This window comes from Choloepus didactylus, chromosome 2, assembly GCF_015220235.1.
Source record: "Choloepus didactylus isolate mChoDid1 chromosome 2, mChoDid1.pri, whole genome shotgun sequence".
NCBI lineage: Eukaryota > Metazoa > Chordata > Mammalia > Pilosa > Megalonychidae > Choloepus > Choloepus didactylus.
In genome coordinates this window covers 157,092,841-157,118,029 of record NC_051308.1, presented here as the reverse complement: position 1 = coordinate 157,118,029, position 25,189 = coordinate 157,092,841, and the positions used below count along the sequence as shown (strand labels likewise).

The 25,189-nt window shown below is 35.5% G+C and overlaps 1 protein-coding gene across 1 annotated transcript in view; it reads right to left on the bottom strand.

Moving 5' to 3' along the window:
* COL24A1 (collagen type XXIV alpha 1 chain) overlaps positions 1-25,189 on the bottom strand; it is a 466,350-nt gene that overhangs the window by 402,716 nt on the left and 38,445 nt on the right. Inside the window, 3 exon segments of the mRNA XM_037826738.1 lie at positions 4,964-5,008; positions 13,640-13,693; positions 17,486-17,539. Coding sequence (XP_037682666.1) covers positions 4,964-5,008; positions 13,640-13,693; positions 17,486-17,539 — 153 coding nt within the window.

Genomic DNA, 25,189 nt, shown 5'->3' with positions numbered 1-25,189 from the left:
CCATGAATCTTGAAGACAGTTGTATAAAAATGTAGCTTATGAGGGGTGACAATGGGATTGGGAAAGCCATAAGGACCACACTCCACTTTGTCTAGTTTATGGATGGATGTGTAGAAAAGTAGGGGAAGGAAACAAACAGACAAAGGTACCCAGTGTTCTTTTTTACTTCAATTGCTCTTTTTCACTCTAATTATTATTCTTGTTATTTTTGTGTGTGTGCTAATGAAGGTGTCAGGGATTGATTTAGGTGATGAATGTACAACTATGTAATGGTACTGTAAACAATCGAAAGTACGATTTGTTTTGTATGACTGTGTGGTATGTGAATATATCTCAATAAAATGAAGATAAAAAAAAAAAACTATCCCAATTAAAAAAAAAAAAATCCCCATTGTAAAAGCCAACACATTTCTGATATATTGCATTCTGGCAGCTTTAGCAAACCAGAAAAGATTTTGGTGCCAAAAGAGTGGGGTGCTGCAGTTTGCAAATACCAAAAATGCTGGAATGGCTTTATAAATGGATAAGGAGAAGATTCTGGAAGAATTGTGAGATGCTTGATAGGAAAGGCATAGATTGCTTTGAAGAGACTGTTGGTAGAAATGTGGATGCTAAAGGTTCATCTGATGAGGCCTTAGATAGAAGTGATGAATGTGCCATTGCAAACTGGAGAAAAGGCAATTCTTGTTTTAATGTGGCAGAGAATTTGACAAAATTTAGTCCTGGTGTCAGATGGAAGGCAGAATTAGAAAATGACTAGCTCAGATATCTAGCTGAAGAAATTTCCAAACTAAATGTGGAAAATGCAGCCTGGCTTCTCCTTGCAACTGATAGCAAAATGCAAGAGGAATGGGATAAGCTGAGAACTGAACTCTTGGGTCCAAAGAAACCAGAAACTGATGGTTTGGAAAATTCTGGGCTTTCAGAAAGTAAGATCCCAGAGGCTAGTGCCCCATGTGAGGATTTAACCAAACACAGAAGAACCAGTCAGCCATTTCAGTGCAAGTCAGGCCTGGAGACAGAATTATCTAGAAAGGATTTTTCAAAAGTCCTATTGTCTGATGGTTGGGACTCCTTTGTGCTGCATGCTAAACAAACAAGTTTGCTGTGGGATCTGTATAAATGGAACCACTGCCAGTCTGTACTAAAAGAGACAGAAAAGGAACAGATTGAAGGAAAAATGATTTCAAAGGCAGAACCATGGAAACTGAAGTCTGGAACAAAGAAACCTCAGGCCAAGAGGGTGGACCCACCCATGCATGTGGAAAGGGTGAGTCTGCCCCAGAGTTTGCAGAGGGCAGGCCTTCCTCACCATTGTTTGGGAAAAGTGCTGCTGCCCCAGGGCTCTCAGATGCCTAGGGAATTGAGGGAGCTTAGTTACCCCATTTTTCAGCAAGAATGTCGCTGCCCCAGTCTTCGAAGAAGGTGGAGCAAATTCCCCAGGGATTGGGGAGAGCCTGGCCATGACCCCACTGTTTGGAGAGGGGGGAGCCTGTGCCCCAGAGATGGCAGGCAGTCCAGCTGCCACTCAGATGCTTGAGGAGGGTGGGGTCAAGACAATGTTAAAGTAGCCTTTACAGGGTCAATCAGCTAGTAAGCGAGAAGCCAGGATTTAAATCAGCGAGTCTAACTCCAGAAACCATTCAAGGCTGCCTCCTAGCATGGGTTTGAAATACGAATGATGTTCAATACCATTCTAGTGAAAGCCTCTAATTATGAAAATTTCTCCAACCTATTTACACCTGTCTTCCTAAGCCCATACATGGTGGTTTGAAGCTGTAGGTACTGCAGAAAAACATGTTCTTAAATTTAATCCATTCCTGTGGATGTAAATCCATTGTAAGTAGGAGGTTTGGATGATGTTACTTCAGTTAAGATGTGTCCCATTTCAATCGGGATGGGTCTTAATCCTAGTACTGGAGCAGTGTGAAATTCAGACAGAATGAGAGAAAGCCAAAAGAGGAAAGAAGCTGAACCCGGAAGAGATGGGAGCTGTAAGCAGACACCACCATGTGTCTTGCCATGTGACAAGCTAGGAACCCCAAAATCATCAGCAGCCAGCCAAGGACTCCACAGTCCTCTGGGAGAAAGCATTGCTTTGAAGATAGCTTGATTTGGACTTTCTTTTAGCCTCAAAAGCATAAACTAATAAATTCCCATTGTTTAAGTCAATCCATTTCAAGGTATTTGTTTGAGAAGCCTAGGACAAACACCATCCTATTCCAAAATACAGAGGTCTATATTCAGACATTCACATACCTTGTATTTGGATATGCCAACAGAAAGGAGTGAAACAAATTTAAAAGACAGGATATCATCTATCCAGCTAACGTCAACCACCATCCCTTTGCAATTCATTTCTTAGCCAAAATAGGTTAATTAACCTCAATAAAAAGCAAATCCATTGAGGTCCTAAGTGAAATCTGATTTTGAATAAACAGTCATAGAATATATTAAGGCAACATGTAGAGATCTAACACATTTCAGCAGCACAGAGAAAGACACAAAAGAATTCCACTTGATGTTTAATTTCTGCTATACTGGAATAGCAGTAAACACAGTAAACAAGTAAGCTTTCATCATGGTCTTTATATGGCATAAACATATTCTGAGTCAACCACACCCTAAAATCACTGTGACAACCACAGAAACTCAAAAGAAACCCTAAACAAACACTAAGATTCTATTCACTGTGCGCTTAAAAATGGTTATAAAAAGTTGGCTCACTCAAATCTGTAGATTGGATGGGGAAGCAGAAGCATAAAGTTATATCACTGGCCTTTTGAGAAATTAGGAATAGGAAGCCTATCCCAATCCCACTCCTCACTCTAAGCATAAAAGCACATGTTCTGATCAGTCAGACTTCATTTAGAATCCCAATACTGCTACTATATATGGGATTACTGTGAGGAGAAAACAGGACAATGTGTAGGAAGACATTTAAAAGTGGAGGTAACTGCAATAACTCTTATGTTGTTAAGCATTAAACTAGTAAACATATATAAAATATTTAATAAATAAGCAAACTACTAGTACTTGTAGTTTTAGTAGTAGTTTGACAAATGACAAGTTCTTAGTAAATGACACTTCTTATTACTAGATCTTGCACCAATGATATAATTTCATCTCCAAATGTGTGTTGACCAATTTATAGATATTTGCAAATTTTCCAGAAAGGGGTGTCTACCAGCAAATCCATTACACTTCTCTTAATGTCCACAATGTTTTCACAGTTAAAATGCAAAATTATTTTGGTTGTACCCCAAACTTTGCCTCCCTTTTTCTGGAGACAGAAAATTAAGAGCAAGAATTGACTCCAAAACATATTTTCCAACTGTTAAAACTGATCTTAGACTTTTCTAATAATTATACCATGCTTAGAACAATTAACATATATGCAAATAAAATCAGGTTATAGAGCATTTGTAAGAGAGCTGGTCAGTACTGACACATGTTCAACATTTCACTTACTTGTGAAGTATCTCAGTTTTCTTCACTGGAATCCACACATTTGTGCCAAAGGCATATTCTAGGGCTTTTCCCCCCACAAACTAATCCCTCCCACTCTTCTAATTTTCTTCACATAAATGCCAAATGCTTTTCAGCACTTATTAGATCTTCAGGAAACCAAAACTGCATCTGTTACAGATACATATATTGCTTTGCTTACCAGGTCTGATAATCAGTAATTTTGAAAAATTGTGCCCCAGAGACTGAACAGTGTGCACTATCTCACTTAACATGAATGAAAAAGAAAATTGGCTTCGTTTCTTCATTTATATCTTTCCCACAAGAAGCATCCATCCCTTTCCTCCTAGAGCTTCCTTTAGGGTTTCCTGAGGTTCTTTGATGAATCTCCAATAATGGTGTGATGGTTAATTTCATGTATCAACTTGGTCAAGCAAGCACTGGCCTAAGTGTTACTGTGAGAGTATTTCATGGATTTAAATCATAGTCAGTTGATTGTATCTATGGCTGATTACATCGACAATCAACAAAAGAGATTGCCGAATAAGAAAAGTCTCATCCAATCAGTTGAAGGCCTTAGGGGGAGAACTGATGATTTCAGTGGTCAGAAAAAAGAATTTCTACTTCAGACAGCCAGCTTCTCCTGGAGGAATTCTTCATCACCCTGATCAAAGTTCCCAACTTGTGGCTTCTCCTGGGGAATTCAAAGTCACCTCCATCAAGTGTCCAACTTGTGGCCTGCCCTACAGAATTTGGACTTGCCAATCTCCGTGACAACATGAGCCAATTCCTATAATAAATCTCTTAATATTTACAGATATATATATCCCCTGTAAGTTCTGTTTCTCTGAAGAACCCTGACTAATACAAATGGTACCCATCCCATTAGTCCGTTTCTCATCTCCTCCCCTTCTCACTGCTTTAACTGCTTTATTCACACTGGCTTTTACACACTATCTTGAAAGCAAAAGATAAAACTTTTTTTTTTCTTATGATATAATGATGTATTATGCTCTGAGGGAAAGAGAAACAGTAAGATTATCAAAAACTAAACAGTACCCAAAGTATTCTGACTATAAAATATGTGTGTATGTGTATAATAGACAACAACATACATACCATTCTAATTTGGAAAGTTACTAGAATTTACTTGCATTTCCTATTGCAAGAGTCAGGGAAATAATAGCTACATATAAACTTTGGTGAACCAACAAGGCCCTTGAAATTGGACCCCAAAAAATCAGATGTGTGCATACATCAATATGTATATTTCTTGGTTCATAATATTTATGAAATACTCAAAGAGGCCTATGGGTCACAGATGTTTAAGAACTGCTGGTTTGGAACATGCTAGGCAAATAGTACACAGCAAAAATCACTGGAGACAAATCAAAATAGTTAAGTGGGAAAAATAATCTCTCAGTGGAGTTCCCTACTGTGTATCTTTTTCACTGGAGAAAACATATCTTATAAAGGAAGCACTTGAAATACTTACTTGTTCACCTCGGAGCCCTGGGAGTCCTGGATACCCTTTGAGACCCTGCAAGGGAAAAGGTGAAGACATGCTATGAAAAGTAAACTCATATAAGCCAAATAACTAAACATAGGTTTTGAGTTACTTTTACCCCTAACTTTTGTTTTCTTCATCAGTGCAAGTTTAATTCTTATTAATTTATCTCATATTACATTAATGTTACTTATTTAAAAAGAATTTAATTTTTATTAAATAATTATTGTTAATAATTCTTAATTAAATTAAGTGCTTAGATTTTTCTATCAACTAAAATAGCATAGTATTGAATAGTGAACAAATAAAACACAGCATCTTTTACAAAATGTTCATATGCAGCAGTGATGCTATGGCTGTTTAAAAGTTGGTTTTAGTTCAATAATTCTGGGACAAAATGCCCTCAGACATAATCTGTTTGTAATTACTGAGATACTGGACCATATGCAGGCAGTTTCTCTAATCCAAATCATTGTAGTAGCATTCCATGAATGAGCTAACACAAATAAAAGAGGCTGCTCACAGGTTCATCAAAAGACGTTCTCGGAAGTTCTCTAGGAAATTAGTAATAAAAAATATTTTCCAAATAATACAACCAAAATCAAATCTTAATCGCTATCATTAACATCCAAAGTTGTAAAAGGACAATATCCTTTTTCTTCTAGAAAGATTTTCTTCTAGGAGCAAAATGAAGAAGACTAAAATAAAGCACAGGAAGAAAGAAAAAAAGGAAGATTTGGAGCTTATTCAACAATCAACAATCTAATCAACCTCCTGTTTATTAGAAGATTTTAGAGCACATAAAAGAGAGTTAAGTTCTTTTTCTTAAGTAGCTCAGATTTTAAGCAAAATATAACTCAAAAATCTGAAATAAACAATAATTTACAAATATCAAAAAGTTCAAATTAAAATACTGTGAACTGAAGACAGGTTTTAGGCCTTCAAAATATAGAGTAATGGAGAGAAAAGAGTCATTAATGCATAATCATAGAAAGGTTACAGAAGAGGTGAGTTTGGATTTATGGATTAGAGAAGGAAATGTCTGGTTAGGTAATGGGCAAATTGGAAGAGATACCTATTTACAAAATAAGGCAATGATTTCAACAGCTTTTGAGGTGTTAAAACAACAGTAAGATGTTTAAGTAGAAATGTCTCAGTGGGAACCACAGAGAAGAGTAGAAAAAGTAAGAGAACAAGTTTGGAGACAAAGATTTTTGTGTTACCTACACAATATATTAGTAACATGCTCCCTCAAGGGAAAAACAAGAAGGAACAAGAAAAGGCTTCAGGGTATCGGTTCCTTTGTGACAGGCTATTAGAAAGCTATCAGGAAAGCACCCATGAGAAAAAGAGAAAGAAAGAGGGAAAAAAGGGAAAAAAGAAAGGAACCAACGAATTTCATTGAGCAACTATGTGCCAGGGCTTGTGCCAGCCACTTCCAAATATATTAGCTCAGTTTATTTTTATGGTAATACTATGAAGTACGGGTTGTCCCCATTATTACAGATGAGGAAATTGAGTGCTGAGAAATGAAATGAATTGAGCAAAATCAGGCAGGTAGTAAGGCAGAATCACATTGATTTGAGATAGATTTATCAAGGAGTTGAGTAACTTGCTCTTGTATTTACTTTAGATTTCTATAATCATCTCCTTATACTCAAATATAGTCCATTCTCATTCTCATCAATATTTTCAACTCATTAATTACAGACCACCAAGAAAAATCAACAAAAGGAACTATATTTCATATCATGGGATTATCAAAGCTACATATTTACCAATAGTGTCTAACATATCCAGTACTTTAACTCCATTTTTTTCTGAATTTTTACATATTTTTTAGATCAATCTAATTGCATATTCTACTCAGTTGTCCATAGGTTACACAAGATTCCACAAATAAAATAACCACAAAGCTAAAGGCTTTTTTTCCCACTTTTTTAATAATAGGAGATTTAAAAAAATATATCCCTAGCACTAAGACAGGGGTGGCTCCTTGAGATGAGACAGTAACTCTAGGTGGGAACTGGAAGTTTTCCAGGAGTATCGGGAACGTTAGGAATGAGGAGCCATGTAGGAGACACCTATGTTAGAGAGAATCTCTACCAAAAGCCTATTTTCTTTTCCTTAAAAAAAGTTTGTTTACTGCTTATTTACTTTTATTTCTGTGAACCCTTGGGTTTAGCTACTTGCTTCCCTTTTTGCAGCTACCATGTGTTTTTCTGACCAGGATTTCTTTCTGCCCTAGCCTATGATAAAACAGAACACAGTGATCCAACTTTTTTAACTTACTTTCCATGAAGCACATTGTAATGGTGAACTAGACATGTCAATCATCATCTCTTCCTTTTTAAGAAACTTTTCCTCATCCAGAGTCCCTGATAAGGAGGCAGCACCAAGCAGCCTGATCTTTACTTCACAAACCATCATACCCTATCTCGGCCACAAGAGTTGGCAATTGATCTAAAGAGGACAATACAAACTCTGGCTATTAGCCTAAGTCACATGGAATGAAGAGTTTTTCCTAAATAAGGACAGGCTGGGCCAACCAAATACTCTTTTTTATCTGGAGTTTAATTGTTAAAAAAATAAAATAAAGAAAAAATCAGGTAGCAGTGGGGAAAGAAGCTGGAAAGATTCACAAAGAGGTTAAGAGGAAGAGCAGGGACATTAAGATACTACAAAAAAGCCAAATTATAAGTAAGAATTAAGAGTAAGCAGAAACTGTGTTAAGAAAAAAAAAAGCTGTTTTTCAGAGGAGAAGCCAGATTACACAAAAAGAGAGATTCTCCATGAGGAAAAGCTATATTACAGTACCTATTCTTAAATTCCATGAGATCCCTGTTTCTCGTATTGCTGCAGAGGGAATTGGAACAACTCTCTCTTTTCCTTGAGATAGCCTGAGTCTCCATCCTTTGCCATCAAAAGACCCTAAGTAAAACAAAATGTTTTTGCTTTTTTGTTTTTTTAAGTTGCTAATAATAATGAAGAACAGACCAAATACACTGAGTCCTAGATCTAGTTTTATCACTTATAAAATGATGCCACTGAATTAAATTATTGCTAAATTGTCTAGTATTTCTGGCATTCTGTAATTACATGAATTTGTAATTTAGGATTCCTCTTCACCACATCCTCTTTTTTTCTTCATTTAGCTTTGAATGAAATACAAAGGCATACATGAGTTAATTCAGGCTTGGAGACATAGGAGGAATTCAAGTAAGATCTATGTAGACAGAGAAAACCCAGATTCGGGCCCTCAAGAACATTTCCTCTTATCATCTGAAACAAAGACGGAGGCTCTGGGTTAAGAAGAATAGAAGAGAGAGGGTAGGTTAGGGAGATAGAGATGGTATGTAGGCCTCTTATCGAGCTTAAGCTCCTTGTCTGCTTTGTTCATTGAAGTACCCCAATGAACCTAGGACAACGCCTGGTATATAGTAGGTGCTCATTATGTATGTGTTGAGTGAATGAATTTATGGAGAGACTTAGATTTTAGAGTTAGCTGTGAAGAAAACAGATTTTGATTCTAATAATTTAATATGGTATCTCAATTCTCTTAAATAATATTGAAATAAAAGGTAAATAAGAGAAAGAATACTGGTTTGTTATTTTTTATTGTGATACTACTATATCTACAATATACTGGGGTTAGCACCATCATTTTATATTGACCTGTTTTTTTCCCCCAAATGACTACATGTCTCATTTATTTTCTACTTAAACACTAGTTTGCAAAGTTTTAAAAGCAAAGGGAATAAGTTCCTGGGAAAACTGCTTACATTCAAGCTTTGGCATAGTTCAACTTAAGGATTTGACATTTTATTTTAAAAAACTACTTTACATAGTAATCTTTCAAAAACATTATTTGAATCACTATTTTCTATACTCATATAGGGAGAATAACAAAGAAACCTCTAGTAACTAACAAATTATTTCCTTCTGATGAACACGTTGGAGAAAACTGAAGTGAACACGTATCTTAAGGAATGCCAATAGGAAAATTTACAGCTAGACCAAGGGAAATATCTTTGGCCACAGGGAAGTTTTCAGAGTCCCACAAATTACACCACTTTGGCAACCATTGGCTTGCCTGTTGGGGGAGTTTCAGTATTGTGTTGCCTTGTTCTCTGCTTTCCCTACCATTAGTGGGAATAGAGGATTGCAGAAGAGATGGTAACAGTGGTGACAGCACAGCCTCTATCTAAGCAGCAGTGGTTGTACTAGATTTTCAGTACTGCACTTGGATTAGGAATCACCCCAAAGTAAAATGTAGTTCTGCAGATTTTTACAGGGAGTATGAACAGGTGAAAATATGAATATGAGAACTCTGTATTTTTCTCTTCAGGCACTAATTTCATGGCAACCCTAATTTGTTGTTCTCATTGATATTCAGTATTGTAGCTCCTTAGTACTGTTCTTGCTTTAGTTTATAAAAAATGCATACTTTTTGAGTGACTGATAAATCACAATACATTTCACTTGTCTTCAAAAAGATACTTCCAGTTCTTTTATCCTTTTCAACTTTATACAAATATTTACTGCGTCTCTCCTATGTAATGGAATGATTTTTTTTAAAAATAATTGAAGTAATTTGATGAAAGCTGAGTAAGAATTCACACTGATTTATAATTATCACTAAACCCATAGTAGTTAGTGTTTTTTGATAATCAGAAAAATAGTGCTAAACATTATACATGAAAACCTGTTTTAAAATGTGTGCATCACATTTCACAATTGTTCTGAATTATACCTTCATGCTAAGATGTGCATAACTGCTTCCATCTGGCTTATCCTCTTGTTCCTAAAAAAACTGCTTCAATTGATTTCACTTTTAATGTTCTTACAATTTTAAATAGCAGGCTTCCAAATTTAATATAGCAACTATTGCAATATTAAAAATCAATTTAAAAATCCATCTTGATTCCAAGCTCAGAATTACGACTCTTGTCTTCCATCCAACCCAGTATGCGGTCTGGATCAAACTTAACTGCTTTTTGGCAAAAATTTAGACACTTGGTGGGAAGTGAAAATATAGTGCAGTTACCAGGAAAATAAGAGTTACATGAAGGTGGCTAATTGAGGCAATGTAATTTGGGGAACATGGCTTGGTAAAGATGTTAATACTGGTAAATATAAGACATTTTTTAAAAAGGAGAAAGAAAGAAGCAAATAAAAAAAAAAATCTATTGAAGAGTGAAGAAAATAGTGCTGCTTATTTTCTTGCTCTGATATTTCTAGCTCAACATTATTTTTTTTACATTAATCATCTGTTTATATATCTCAATATTTTTCATGGGCTGTCAGGGTGTTCCAACTTTCTTGCAGCCAATTTAGCTTTAAAGATTATATGAGTATGGTTTATATTAAAAGAATTTCAATATTTCTAGATACTTACCAGAGAAAAAGAATAATGAAGTCATTATTATCTATCATCCATAACTACATTTGTTTCCTTGGCTTTCACGAAAAATAAATTTTACTTTCTCTTGTGTGCATGTTTGAGATAGAAGTACTGAAATAACCAATATCTAGAAAATACTGACTTAGTTAACTAATTAATAGTAAAGCAGTAACCAAAGTTATTAAGAGCACAGTCATTTGTGTAAAACAGGCCTGGATCTGAGTCTTTACTCTGCCAGTTAATAGTTGTATGGCCTTGAGAAAGCGATTTAACCCTTTTATACTTATATTATCTCACTTTTGAAATCCTGAACATATATCTGTCTCAAAGGGCTGGTCTGAAGATTAAAAGAGCTAGTGCTTAACAGAGAGACCGGAACATTGTACAAAATTATATAGCTCTTTTTAATATTAGTAGCAATAATTATAATCATAATTCATAAAATAGTTTAACAGATAAAAAGACGTGATTAACTTCATAATATTCAAAACTCAAGTACCTTATTCACCTCTCGTAATAGGCACAGAATAGTTAAAAGCAAAGTGCATTCATTATCACTGTTTTATCTCTTGATCCTGCCATAACTCCTCTGAATGACCTTGAACAATTCTCTTAACCTCTCTGGGCTTGTCTCAGTTTTCCTACTTACAAAATAGTATAGTATAAAACACTTTTCTTGTCTTGGTCTTAAGAATTCATTTGCACCCAAGGGCAAAAACCCACAGATGAAGGAATAGGAGTCTCTACCTTACAGCTAATATGAGCAGTTATTCCAGGTTCTCCCAGCACCACCTGCTTGTAGGAAGTAACCACCTACGTACCTAGATGGGCCTACAAATGAACCATATTAGCTAATTCCATTTAAAAAGGTGCATAACTTACTTGAAAATGTTACCCAGTAAGCATTCTTAGCTTTTCCCCTTTCATGCGAACCACAGAATCAGGCTATCAAGCTCATTTTGAATGGGTTTCTACTGAATACTCAGGTTAAAGTAAGACATAAACATAGACAGTGTAATGGAAAATTGTCCCAAGCCCTCCTTAGGTGGAGCATTAGTTTAGATTAGATTGAGTCCGTATGTACTCTTCCTGGCAATAACTTGATTTTCTAAAAACTGTATGTAGTTTCCATTAATAGACACACTCAGAAAAGGGGGAAAACATTCTCAGAAATACTACAAAACCATCTCAAATACTTCAATACTGTTCTGAACCACTGTCAAACCACAGTCAATGACACATCTGAGGGAATGCTTAGAAAATAATAATTTGTTTTTCTCCCAAATGCAGTGTCACTGTTTATGATGCAATAACTATATATTTAATATTAAATAAAATAATTGAGATCACTTCCTTATTTTATGAGGTTTTCTGTGATTAATGCTATATGTCAGTACAGCTTCCTCAGAGATATACTGAGGAGCATTAAACAAACCAATTCTTGACTGTAGATCAAGACCAATTCTGTTGAAAATGATCACTCTGCAGTTTCATGTCTTCACAGGAGCAAGTGGCAATCTTAAGGGAGTTATCAGTTTCTAACTACTGTCTAGGATAATAAAGACTAGTCTGAAGGCCACAAGAATAATAGTGTGGGTATGGGAGGGAAAACACTCTCATGAGATCAAAAGCTTTTTCATCATTTTACAATTCAGCCCTTTATCAGAGGTTATGAAGGAAAACAAGAGGTCAGGATCCTTTCCAAAACCAGATAAATACTGATGGTTAACATTTATTAAGGGCTTGCTATTTGCCTGGCACTGTATTGCACGGATTACATGGATTATCTCATTCCATCCTCTCAACAACTCCCTATGAAGTGAGTAGTATTATCTTCACATTTTACAGATAAGGCAGTGGAGATTTACAAAGATTAAGCAACCTGTCCAAGGTCACACAACTAGAAAATGGCAGATGGCATTTGGACCAAGTAACCAGAGTCTACATACCACCTCCGACCCAAATCTCTCAAGAGGAAAAGTGTATGACATACTAAGACACCAATAACAGTTCATTTAACAGGCCTCCGTACCAAGTAAAATACTGCCCTCCAATATCTTGAGACCCTTAATTTCTTAGAAAGAAATTCTATGCTTCCTGTACCCCCTGCAGAAAACCAACAAGTCAGTGTATGGAAGAAAACAAACGACCAGACAGAGAAGGAATAACACTTGTGTTATTCCAGAAACCTGCATAATGTATTCTATGAAATAATTATAACAATTATTAATGTTAGTACTCCATTCTACCTCAGAAACCGGTCTACCTGGTTTTATGAATACTGTTTTTATTGGTTATCCCCAATTCTCACTTCTACTCTCTGCTTCATGCCTCACATTAGTACATACACAATGGCAAAGATTATTATTTCCTAATAAAATGAGAACACCTTTAAAAATACAAGTTTATTACCTATGTTATTAGCTCACTTAGGGTATACAGAAATTTAAAAGTAATTTCAAAGTTTCAGAAGTAGGTTATGCCCTAATATAATCAAAAGGGGAAAATACTTCTGTGATGGTTTGAAGCTGTATGGACACCAGAAAAGTATGTTTTTTAAAGTTAATCCATTCCTGTGGGTGTGGACCCATAGTAAGTAGGATCTTTTAGTGAGTAGGATTGTAAGTGAAGATGTGACTCACCTCATTCAGGGTGGATCTTAATCCTCTTACTAGAGTCCTTTGTAAGAAAATGAAATTCAGACAAAGAGAGAAAGAAAGAAAGCCATGGAAGGACGAAGCCAAAAGCAACAAAACCCAGAAGAGAAGAGAGACCATCATATGTCCCCATGTGCCTTGCCATGTGACAGAGGAGTCCAGGATCACTGGAAACTGTTTTTTAGAAAGTATCATCCTGATGATGCCTTAATTTGGACACTTTCATGCCCTTAGAACTGTAAGCTTGTAAGCTAATAAATTCCCATTACTAAAAGCCAACTCATTTTACGACACCTGCTTTTGGCAGTCTAGCAAATTAGAACACCTTTCTTCAACATCCTGTATGTGACTCTGACTATCTTCTGTCTGACTTTCTTTCTTTTATGTCCATCACAAAACTGAAGAGTTTTTTATTTTTTATAAGATGCTGCCTTTTGTGGGCACCACTTTCCTGGATTAGGGCACATCCTAACTTCCTTTTGCTGAGAAAAGGAATTTAAAACACTGGCTTGGGGGCTCAGCTGCAAAATGTGGTTGTATTAGTTGAAGAGCTCCCAGATCCACATGGCATCCAATCATGTAAAAGTTAAAACTACATCTTACCTTATTACCTTGCATACCAGGAGGCCCCCTTAATCCAGACAACCCTTGGTCGCCCTATAAACAAAACACAAATGGAGGTTTAATGTCATGAAAGAGAATTGAAAATTAGTTTCCTTAAAGCAGGATTCCATCTTGACCATGAAAACCTTACTGCATCCATTTTGGATCTTCACAATTCTGCTCAAATTCCACCTTGTTTCTAAGACCTTTCGAAAGCTTTGCTGGGACTTCCAGACCTATCCCTTCCCGCAATGAATACCTGACGCGTACTTGTCTTCTTCCAAGCCCTCGATCCTTTTTCTCTGATGTTCTTTCCTCTAGAAATGCCCTTCCTCCCTTATTCCAGTCAGCCTAAAGTCTACCTTGTTTTAAAAAGCTAAAGGAATTTCTTTAAACATTTTACAAGCACTTTGTGAGGCAGCCATGGAGGGCTCAGGCCTATGCCTTTTCCAACAGGCCCAGCTGCCCGGTCTGACTCTGATGGGGAACCTTGCAGGCAGGTCCCGTCGGGCTGCCTGGCCCCGCCAGGTGCACTTGGCGACGCAGGGAAGGGGCATTTCCGTTTCCGGGGCTGTGCTTCGTGTCCCCCGGCTTACAGCGAGAGCTTGGTGTCACAGGGCGGTGCAGTGCCAGCTCCTCTCAGAACCCACCCCCGGGTAGTAACTGCAGGTGAAAACTTATTGGGAGACCGTGTATTTGGCTCAAACAGACCCGGCTTCGCGGATTAGGAACGTATTTACGTCAGCCTCTATCCTGATGGGGCTGTAAGCCCATCGTAGGGGAGGGAGGAGTGTCTGTGGCTGTTAAAGGTGACACAAAGGGGCCCTCTCTCTCTGGCTAAGCCAACTTGAAAGGTGAAATCACTGCCCTCCCCCCTACGTGGGATCAGACACCCAGGGGAGTGAATCTCCCTGGCAACGTGGAATATGACTCCCGGGGAGGAATGTAGACCCGGCATCGTGGGACGGAGAACATCTTCTTGACCAAAAGGGGGATGTGAAAGGAAATGAAATAAGCTTCAGTGGCAGAGAGATTCCAAAAGGAGCCGAGAGGTCACTCTGGTGGGCACTCTTACGCACACTTTAGACAACCCTTTTTAGGTTCTAAAGAATTGGGGTAGCTGGTGGTGGATACCTGAAACTATCAAACTACAACCCAGAACCCATGAATCTCGAAGACAGTTGTATAAAAATGTAGCTTATGAGGGGTGACAATGGGATTGGGAAAGCCATAAGGACCACACTCCACTTTGTCTAGTTTATGGATGGATGAGTAGAAAAATAGGGGAAGGAAACAAACAGACAAAGGTACCCAGTGTTCTTTTTTACTTCAATTGCTCTTTTTCACTCTAATTATTATTCTTGTTATTTTTGTGTGTGTGCTAATGAAGGTGTCAGGGATTGATTTAGGTGATGAATGTACAACTATGTAATGGTACTGTAAACAATCGAAAGTACGATTTGTTTTGTATGACTGCGTGGTATGTGAATATATCTCAATAAAATGAAGTTAAAAAAAAAAGATGACACAAAGGAAGTTGTGTGACTTGAAAAGAAAAATATAAAAAAGAGACGGGAGCATACATCTTTTTGAGTCAGTTTCCTCAAGTACAGTTACTTTTTTCTTTACCTTCCTTCCATTCCCTTTTACCACTGCAACAGATAAACGGTGTGTGAAAGAACCAAGTTGTATTTGACGGCAACTACTTAGGTAATAATCCTAAATAAACTCCTTAGTACTGTATGTTCTTTTAATTTTTCGTGCGCTGTCTACTTTTTTTAACATTGAAATTAAACGGAAGAGAAAAACGTTTCTGATTATTAACAATGGAGTGCTTTCCATTTGTTCTAATATTTTCATTTTAATGCTTCTGCCCAAAGTTTCATTAAGATATCTTCCATTTGTGATGGGATGGTATTATATTTATTACTTGATCGAGGGAAAAGAAAACTTCAGTAGGAAACAGGAGACTGAAAGCTGGTCCCCTACACTAGCTCTAATCATGGGTAAATTATTTAATCTTTCTTCACAGTTCCTCAATCTGTAAAATGAGAGTAATAATAGTAATGTCCCACTTGTTTTAGGGAAGAGGAAAAATTATCACCATTTGAAAGCGATCTACATTTGCCAGTGAGGTTCCAAAAGGGCTTAAACACTTGTGTATGCCATGATAGGTGTTTGTTAGGTGGTAAAGGACTAGCCCATTCGTATTATTTATTGCTTCATTGTGGACTATAAAATGGATAAATAGTTGAAGATAAAATAGTTTTTTCCCAATTCCCTCCACTCCAACCAATTTAATGTTCATGTTTTATTTGTATTCATATTGCAGGTGTGAAATGAATTTCCTGCTTCCTCACTGTAATTGGACCCAATTTGATGTAAATAAAACTTCTCAGAGATTGTTTTAAAATTTTACCATTTTAGAAATACATCTCTCAATTTTAAAAACTGGATTTCACTTAAAACTCATTGACAACATGTTATTAACTCCTATATATTCCTACATTTTTCCTATACAACATTAATTAGAATTAGTATATGAGTAAATAAAAAAAAAATAAAAAAAGACTGACATACTTCCAAACCTCAACTCCTGTTAAACCACCCTATATTTTGTATAGAGATACCAAAAGGAAAAATAAAACCAAGCGTTTTGTATTATTGTAAATGTCTACTCTGGGGGTTTTATTTAAATCCGTCACCAAAACAGAGTGGGCCTCTAATTTCTTAATTTTAAATAAGAAATTAAATGTCCTATATTTACATATTTAAAAGATAGCATTTATATTTTATTCTCAGATTGCAGAAATTTTTCTCTTGCAATAATTAAGGGATCAGTGAAGATATTTTATTTCTAGAAATAAACTTTCAGTCTTTTTTAAAATTATTTCAACTCAGTAAACTCAGTTCCATGACAGCAATAAAATTCCTAAAATTCTAGATTTCAAACATTTTGATAGTTCACTTGTTAGTATATCTGTAGAATTCATTAATATGTGACTTTTTTTAATTTACAGGAGTTTCTCTAAGACTATTAGAAGATCAGCTTTCAACACAGGAGCCACCAAATTATTCAGGTATTTTTTAAAGTTTGTGAATGTATGTGTACCACATAAACAAAAACATTCTATAATTGTATCATATTCATCAGGAGCTAGTATAAACATATCTTTCCAGATGTCTCCCTAAAGACTTTTCATTTATATTCTTCCTCACTGGAAAACAGCACCCTCCTCCCAATAAAGATTTTGTTGCTATATTTACTTTAAGATATTAGCTCATTTTTACCTAAATGTATGTGTGTATTGATGTGTGTTTGAGAGCATTTTGATAAAATGAAAAGCATACTAGACTAGAAGTGAGAAGACTTGGATATAGCATTAACTCCCCACTATTCTTGTGATGACTCATTTAAAACCTCCCAGTCCTATTTTCTCAACAAGAAACCCCATTAATGATGGCTGTCTCTCAGAGTTTCTGCAGCACTTAAACAAGATAGAATATGTAGAACGATCCTAATAAGGTGCAAATCAGCATCGGCATTTATGTATTATTTGAGCATACTTATGCACAGCAAAGTCTTTGATGGTTAGGACCACATCCTGCTCTATTTTTTTACCCTACCCACCCCTAATTGGCATGTAGCACAATGGTGAACCATAACAGACACTCAGTGAAACTAGTTAATATTAAGATACAATATTTCTTCCTTCGTTGAAATCCAGTGGCTCTCTGATATCTTCTGTGTCTGACGTCAAGTAAAATGTAGATTAAAAAAAGAAAAAAAAGAAAAAAAAATGTTTGAACTATATTACCATGATTTTCTCATGGACAAATAGTTACCTTTTTTCCAGAAACAGCTTGACCTGGGGAAAATCCTGGATCTCCTTTGGAGCCCTAGATAAAACAGTTATAAAATACTTGATAAAGCCTAAGTTACATACAGAATATCAGATATCATCATTTGTAAGGATCATCAGATGCTGTGGACATTATATGGCATTAAATAAAATTATTTTAAATTGAAACAATATGGATTATTTACTTTTTCATGTATCTTATTTCTTAGCCTTATTTTTAAATGCTGGGAAGAATCCTAAAAATTCCCTAGACATAGTTGATTGTTATAATCTAATAAATATAAAGTTTTACTACAATTAGAAATATCTTTCTTTGGGGGACCTAGATAAAGGCTCTATTATCTTTTCAATTTTTATGACATATTGGGTCGTTATTCCTATTTTAGTACCGGAAGACTACTTTTCGTAAAAGAAACCTGATTCAAATTATTTTTAAAATATTAAGATATCATTCCAAGTTTAGATATTTTCTAAAATCTTGCAATGAACATGCATTACTTTTATAATAAAGAAAGATAGCAAAAAATTATATCTCCAATTTCCAAAATTATTTTTATTCTATTATAAAAATAGATACTTTTCATAGTCTGGACATCTTTATCTTTTAAATTTCAAAAGAAATATGACATTAAGTTTCAACCAAGGTTTTGTGATACAATCTTAAAATAATGTTTCTTATAATAGATACAACCAAAATATCCCTTTTTCAAACTATCTGTCACACCTCATGAAATATAGGGGCCACAACTGAGATTCTCTAAAATTCAAATTCTGATTTCATCACAATTCTCAAGTAAGAATAAATAAGTCACCATTCCTAGATACTTGTAAATACTATATTCATTCTATAGGAAAAAGGGAAGTAGTTGTATCTTCTTTCACACATTTAAGGATGCTTTAAAATAGGTCACCCCACCCCTCCTCCTTAATGTGGTATTAATATAAAAGAATGCCTAGTTATCTGGGGAGAGGCAATCAGGAGTAGGGGAAAGAGTAAGACAGATGCAATTTTGAATCTAATTTACCAGTTACAAGCTGTGTTACCTTGGTTAGGTTCTCACCACTCTGAGTCTTTTTCCTTCTGTTCAAAGAAAACATGTATGCACTATTCTCAGTGCCTCATTACTAATATTAAGTGAGCTTATTGTTTTAATTTAACATTTATTGGGTGCCCATCACATGTTGAGCACTGAGCTAGGCACAAATGAAAAGATGAATAAGATCTAGCCCCTGTACTCCAATAACTAAGAGTCTATTGAGGAAGACAAACACATAAGGGATCATTCATTTTTCCTGAACAGAGATAAGAACTACCAAGATGAGCTTACACTTTTGGTCCTTTATGATAAATACTAATTTGATTGTTTAAGTGTAGCATGAAGTAAAATGGATTAGTTTTTGTGCCAGTCTTGAATATTTTCACAAAATAGACTTTAAAATATTCCTGTAAGGTGAATATATTTTTGGACTGTCTTAAGGTATTTTCCCTCTAAGAAAACCCAGCATTAAAGCCTAAGTCTTAATGTATCCTTTATATCAATTGGTTACAATAATTACACACAATATTAGCTAGTACTCTCTCAATATTCTAATATAATAACTCCCACCCAAAATATGAATCAAGTGAAAGATGGTATATTTGAAAATGAATTTAAGAATCTCAATTTATGATCAATATCCTCTGATAGGAAAACTTATTAAAACATATACATAGCAGAACTTGAAAATTTAGCTTCTCAAATACGTTTATTTTACAGGTAAATGTGTTGCTAAAAAATTTTTTTTTAAATACAAGGTATATAAAATTTAAAAAGACTTAAAGGACTGGCAGAATCAGATATATGATTGCTAAAAGAGAAGAGACAGTTTCCAAAAACATGCCAATCAAGGAGAATAAAGAACCTTTATAGATCAGGTACAAATTAAAATTTTTCAAAAGGGAATTAATAGAACATCTTAAAAGGACTTTAGGAGTAGTAACAGCTTTTAAATTTCTTCAAATATACTGGAAGGAGAAAGCCAGAGGTAGTTAACCTCAAAGATGCCTCCTCCACCCCCACAATGATCTCCATCTTGTATTCATGCCCTTGTGTAACCCCCTCCCACATTGAATAGGACTGACTTGCATAATGAATAGAATGTAGTAGAAGTGGGAGTGCATTACTTCCAAGACTAAATAAGAAAAAGCCTTGTGGCTTCCTCTTTGCTCTGTCTCCTGTATCATACACACTGGGAGAAGCCAACTGCCACGTCATCAGGACACTCAAGCAGACTTACAGAGAGGCCCACATGGAGGTCAGGAACCCAGGTCTCCTGCCAGTAGCCAGCAGTGAGCAAAGGCTTCCTGCCAACAGCAATGTAAATGACCCATCTTGGCAGTGGATCCTTCAGCTGCACTCAAGCCTTCAGATGACTTCAGTCCTAGCTGCAATTTTTTTACTGCAGCCTCATGAGAAATCCTGAGCCAGAACTACCTCAGCTAAGGTGCTCCTAAAATCCTAATTCACAGAAACCATGAAATTAAAAAATATATTTGTTTTAAGCTACTAAATTTGGGGGTAATTTGTTACACATAAATAGATAAACCATATAGACTGTTAGAAAACACTGGAATCATTCTATGTTTGTTAAATACTTTCTGGGAGTATACTCTGAGACATGACAGGCTGAATTAATTCTTTGCTGGATATCACAGAGCACACTGTTGGGAATACTTTCAACCCAACTTCTCCTTAAATTAATAGGTTAGAGGTGCTAGATCAACTCAGCTTGCACATTCTTGTTATAGTCTTAACCATGTAATTTTTCTATGTAGAGAAGTTACTAATACTGAAGGAATTCAGGGTGATATTAGATTCTTAGCTCAAGATTATGTTGTCCAACAATTCCACCATCCAAGTTGCCAGTGATGTAGTAATTTCCCATTATAACCCCATTCATAAAAGCCAATGTTTTATTTAACAAAGAATAATTTGGGCATTTCTAGTAACAATTGGATTTCTCATTGACCTAGTTACCTTATAAATCGCTCCTCCAAGAAAAGGGAAACAACATTTTCTTAAGTGTCAATTATGTACAATCACTCTATCAGGTATTTGATGTGCTTCATCTCATTTAACTTACATAAAGTACCTTTTGTTTCTAATAATTTTTATAACGTACATAATACACGTTTGGGTAAAGTCCCATAATGTGTTAGATTTCCCATTCCAATCAGACCTTCCCTAAACTTGAAATTGTGTTAATTTGTACTTTCCAAAACTGCAAGTAACCCACTTTGAAATGGATAGATGAATTCTTGTGCAAGTGACAAGATGATCTTTTATACAGTTTCTTTAGAGGCCAATGATTATAGCTTGCTACTCTTGTAAAACAATACCTGACAAAAGCAACATTGCTAAAATTGTCTTTATATCCTAAATCTCTTAATTTAAAGGTAATCTTTATTCCCTAAAGGAAAATAAATCCTGTTATTAGCTGTCAAAATTTATTGTCATAAGCAAGCAATATGAATTTTTATTCAATTGTCTTGAATGATATTTTAAAAAGATTATAAGGTATAAAACTTGAATATCTGTTAATACTGATTACTCTAGAAATGCATGTTAAATGCCTACGAGAATCATACACTACAAGCTTTACCTGATGCACTTGAGACACAGTAGCAATTTTGGACACTTATGACAAATCCAATGCCCTCCATAAATATGTGCAGTTAAAAAAAAATCATGGTCAGTGTTAATTATTTTGGACAGTTTTCAAATTTTTTTAATTAAATATGAATTAAAGACTAATGTTTAGTCTGATTATATTAAGCACCCAAGAGGTCTAATTAGTTGCTTGAAAGATAAATGTAGGTTTTTTTTCTTCCTCATATATGGGTTCATAAAATACTCTATTGGTGAATATTATAAATAGTCAAAATTATAGCCATACTACTAAGTACATTATTGAAAAGAAACCTTAGGGTTCAAATTTTCATCTCTCCTAAATAATTTTACCACAGATACATTCATATCAGTTAATACTGAAAATATACTTTTTAATCTTGGGACAAAGATAATTTTCATTTAATACAATGTTCTTCATTCTCTGAAATATTTTCTCCTGAATATATACATATTTTAAGGAGGAAATTAAGTAAAATACTTTCTCCCATCTCTGTGTCCATCTCTCTTCACCCTATTCTCCATATTTTTTGTTTGTTTCTGTTCTGAAACAGCAGCAGTGTTAATCAAGAAAGGAGTGTCTAAATGGCATGAACTTATTCTTGCTACAGCAGATTGAGGGTTAAATTAAAAGACTACCTAACTGTTTATTACTGTCTGAAATAGGTAAAGGAGAGCATACAAGTCATGACAGAATTCCCCTCTAATTTTTTCTGTCTTCCTTATTGTAGAGATGTGGTTATTAGCAGTAACATAAGCCCAATATAACTTCAACCCTGTGGAGAAACATGAGCTAGACTTTTACAACTACTTTTATCCTTTTATTGAACTAAATATAGTTAAAGTTCTAAATAAAACTTGAAAGGATAAAGAATTACAAATTAAAAAATAAACTTCTGAATTTCTTTAGTAGTCATTTGTCTTCTCTTTCACTGTTACACATCCAGACAAATTAAGAGTCTTTTTTCTCTCTAAGACACATTGAACTCAAGAAATTATGGACAGAAAGGAGAAATTTTAGGAAATTTAGATTTCATTGTCCTAGCTATTTGCTATTATTATTATCTGTTAATAATACTACTTATGACATGTTAGTGTCATGTACAGTGCTTTACACACATTCATTTATTTAGCCTTCACTACAACCCAATGAGGAGTGTAGTTGGTTGAATTATGTCCCTCAAAAAACTATGAGCAAATTCTAACTCCTTGTACCTGTGAATGTGACCTTATTTGGAAATAGGGTCTTTGCAGATATGATTAGTTAAGGATCCCAAGAAGAAATCATTCTGGATTTAAGATGGACCCTAAATCCAATGACTGATATCCTTACAAGGAAAGGACACAGAAACACAGACACAGAAGTCATGTAAAGACATAGAGTTGCAGTGATGCAGCAACACATGAATTGACACTAAGGATTGCCGGGAGCCACCAGAAGCTAGGAGAGAGACACGGGACTTCTTCTCCCTCAGAGCCTCCAGAAGGAACCAACTCTGCCTACACCTAGATTCAGAATTCTAGCCTCCTTAACTGTGGGATAATAAATGTATGTTAAGTCACTTGGTTTGTGGTAATTTGTTTAGTTAGCCCTAGGAAACTAAAACAAGGAAATGCTATAATCCTCCCTATTTTATAGAAGAGAAAACTGAAGGGAAAGCAAGTTATTTGCTTCTAATCATATGAATTGAAAAAGCTAAGATTTGAATCAAAATCTGACAGATACCAAAGCCTATAGTCTTGACCCCTATGATATATAGCTACATGTTTATTTATTAACGTGCTCAGTAATAAATAGAGGTTTTGAGAAGACTCTAAAAAAGTAATGAAGTTACTAGCAACCAAGACCTTAAATTTTAGTGATCTTTCCTGACTGCCACTCTACTCCCATTCATCCTCCCAAAGTAGCCATTATTAACAGCCTGGTATATGGTATATATTCTTCCACACTTTTTCTATGCTTATACTACTATCTATCACACTACTATTATACAACTATCTATGCTTATATATATGTAGGCTTTTTCAGGTTAGTTGTTTACATAAAACTTTAATCATCCTATGAACAGGCATACCTCAGAGATATTGCAGGTTCAGTTCCAGATCATTGCCATAAAACAAATATTGCAATAATGCAAATCATATGAATTTTGTGGTTTCTCAGTACATATAAAAGTTATGTTTATACTATACTGTAGTCTATTAAGTGTGCAATAGCATTATACCTAAAAAATATGCATACCTTAATTAAAAATACTTTATTGCTAAAAAATGCTAACCATCACCTGAGCTTTCAGTGAGTTGTAATCTTTTTCTGGTGTAGGGTCATGCCTCAATATTAATGCCTGCTTACTGATCAGGATGGAGGTTGTTGAAGTCTGGGGTGGCTGTGGCAATTTCTTAAAATAAGACAACAATGATGTTTACCACATTGATTGACTCTTCTTTTCACAAAAGATTTCTCTGTAGCATGTGATGCTGTTTGATAGCATTTTATTCACAGTAGAACTTCTTTCAAAATTGAAGTCAATCTTTTCAAACCCTGCCACTACTTTTCAATTAAGTTTATGCAAAATTCTAAATCCTTTGTTATTCTTTAAACAATGTTCACAGCATCTTCACCAGGAGTAGAATCCAGCTCAAGAAATCACTTTCTTTGCTCATCTGTAAGAAGCAACTCCTCATCCATTCAAGATTTACCATGAGATTGCAGCAATTTACTAAAATCTTCATGTTCTACTCCTAATCTAGGTCTCTTGCTATTTCTACCCCATCTGCAGTTACTTCCTCCTCTGAAGTCTGGAACCCCTCAAAGTCATCCATGAGGGTTGGAGTCAACTTCTTCCAAACTCCTGTTAATGTTGATATTTTGACCTCTTCCCATGAATCACAAATGTTAATGGCATCTAGAATGGTGAATTCTTTCCAGAAGATTTTCAGTTGACTTTGCCCAGATCCATCAGAGGAATCACTATCTGTGGCAGTTATAGGCTTGTGAAATGTATTTCTTAAATAATAAGACTTGAAATTTGAAATGACTTCTTGACTCATGGGCTGCAGAATGGATATTATGTCAGCAGGCATGAAAACAACATGCATCTCATTGTACATCTCCATCAGAGCTCTTGGATGACCAGGTGCATTGTCAACAAGGAGTAATTTTTTTTAAATAGTCTTTTTTTCTGAGCAGTAGATCTCAATAGTGGGCTTAAAATATTCAGTAAACCATGTTGTAAAGAGATGTGCTGTCATCCAGGCTTTATTGTTACATTTACAGAGTACAGAGTAGATTTAGCATAATTCTTAAGGATCCTATGATTTTTGGAATAGTAAATGAGCATTGGCTCTTAAAATCACTAGCTGCATTAGCCCCTAACAAGACAGTCAGCCTGTCCTTTGAAGCCAAGCACTGACCTCTCAAGTGATGAAAGTCCTAGAAAACATCTTCTTCCAATATAAGGCTGACCCATCTACATTGAAAATCTGTTGTTTAGTGTATCCATCTTCATCAGTAATCTTAACTAGATCTTCTGGATACCTTGCTGTAGCTTCTACATTAGCACTTGCTGCTTCATCTTGCACTTTTATATTACGGAGCTTGCTTCTTTCCTTAAACCTTATGAACCAACATCTGCTAGCTTCAGACTTCTCTTTCTCCAGCTCCCTTACCTCTCTCAGCCATCACAGAATTGAAGAGGGTTAGGGCCTTGCTCTGGAATGGGCTTTGGCTTAAGGGAATGTGGGGGCTGGTTTGGTCTATCCAAACCCACAAAAACTTTCACCTTATCAGCAATCAGCTGTTTCACTTTCTTATCATTCATGTGTTCACTGGAGCAACACTTTTCATTTCCTTCAAGAGCCTTTCCTTTGCATTCACAACGTAGCTAACTGTTTGGTGCAAGAGGCCTAACTTTTGGCATATCTCGGTTTTCAACATGCCTCCCTAATTAAACTTCTTGACATGCCTTCCTCATTCTAGCTTTTGATTTCAAGTGAGAGATGTGTGACTCTTCCTTTCA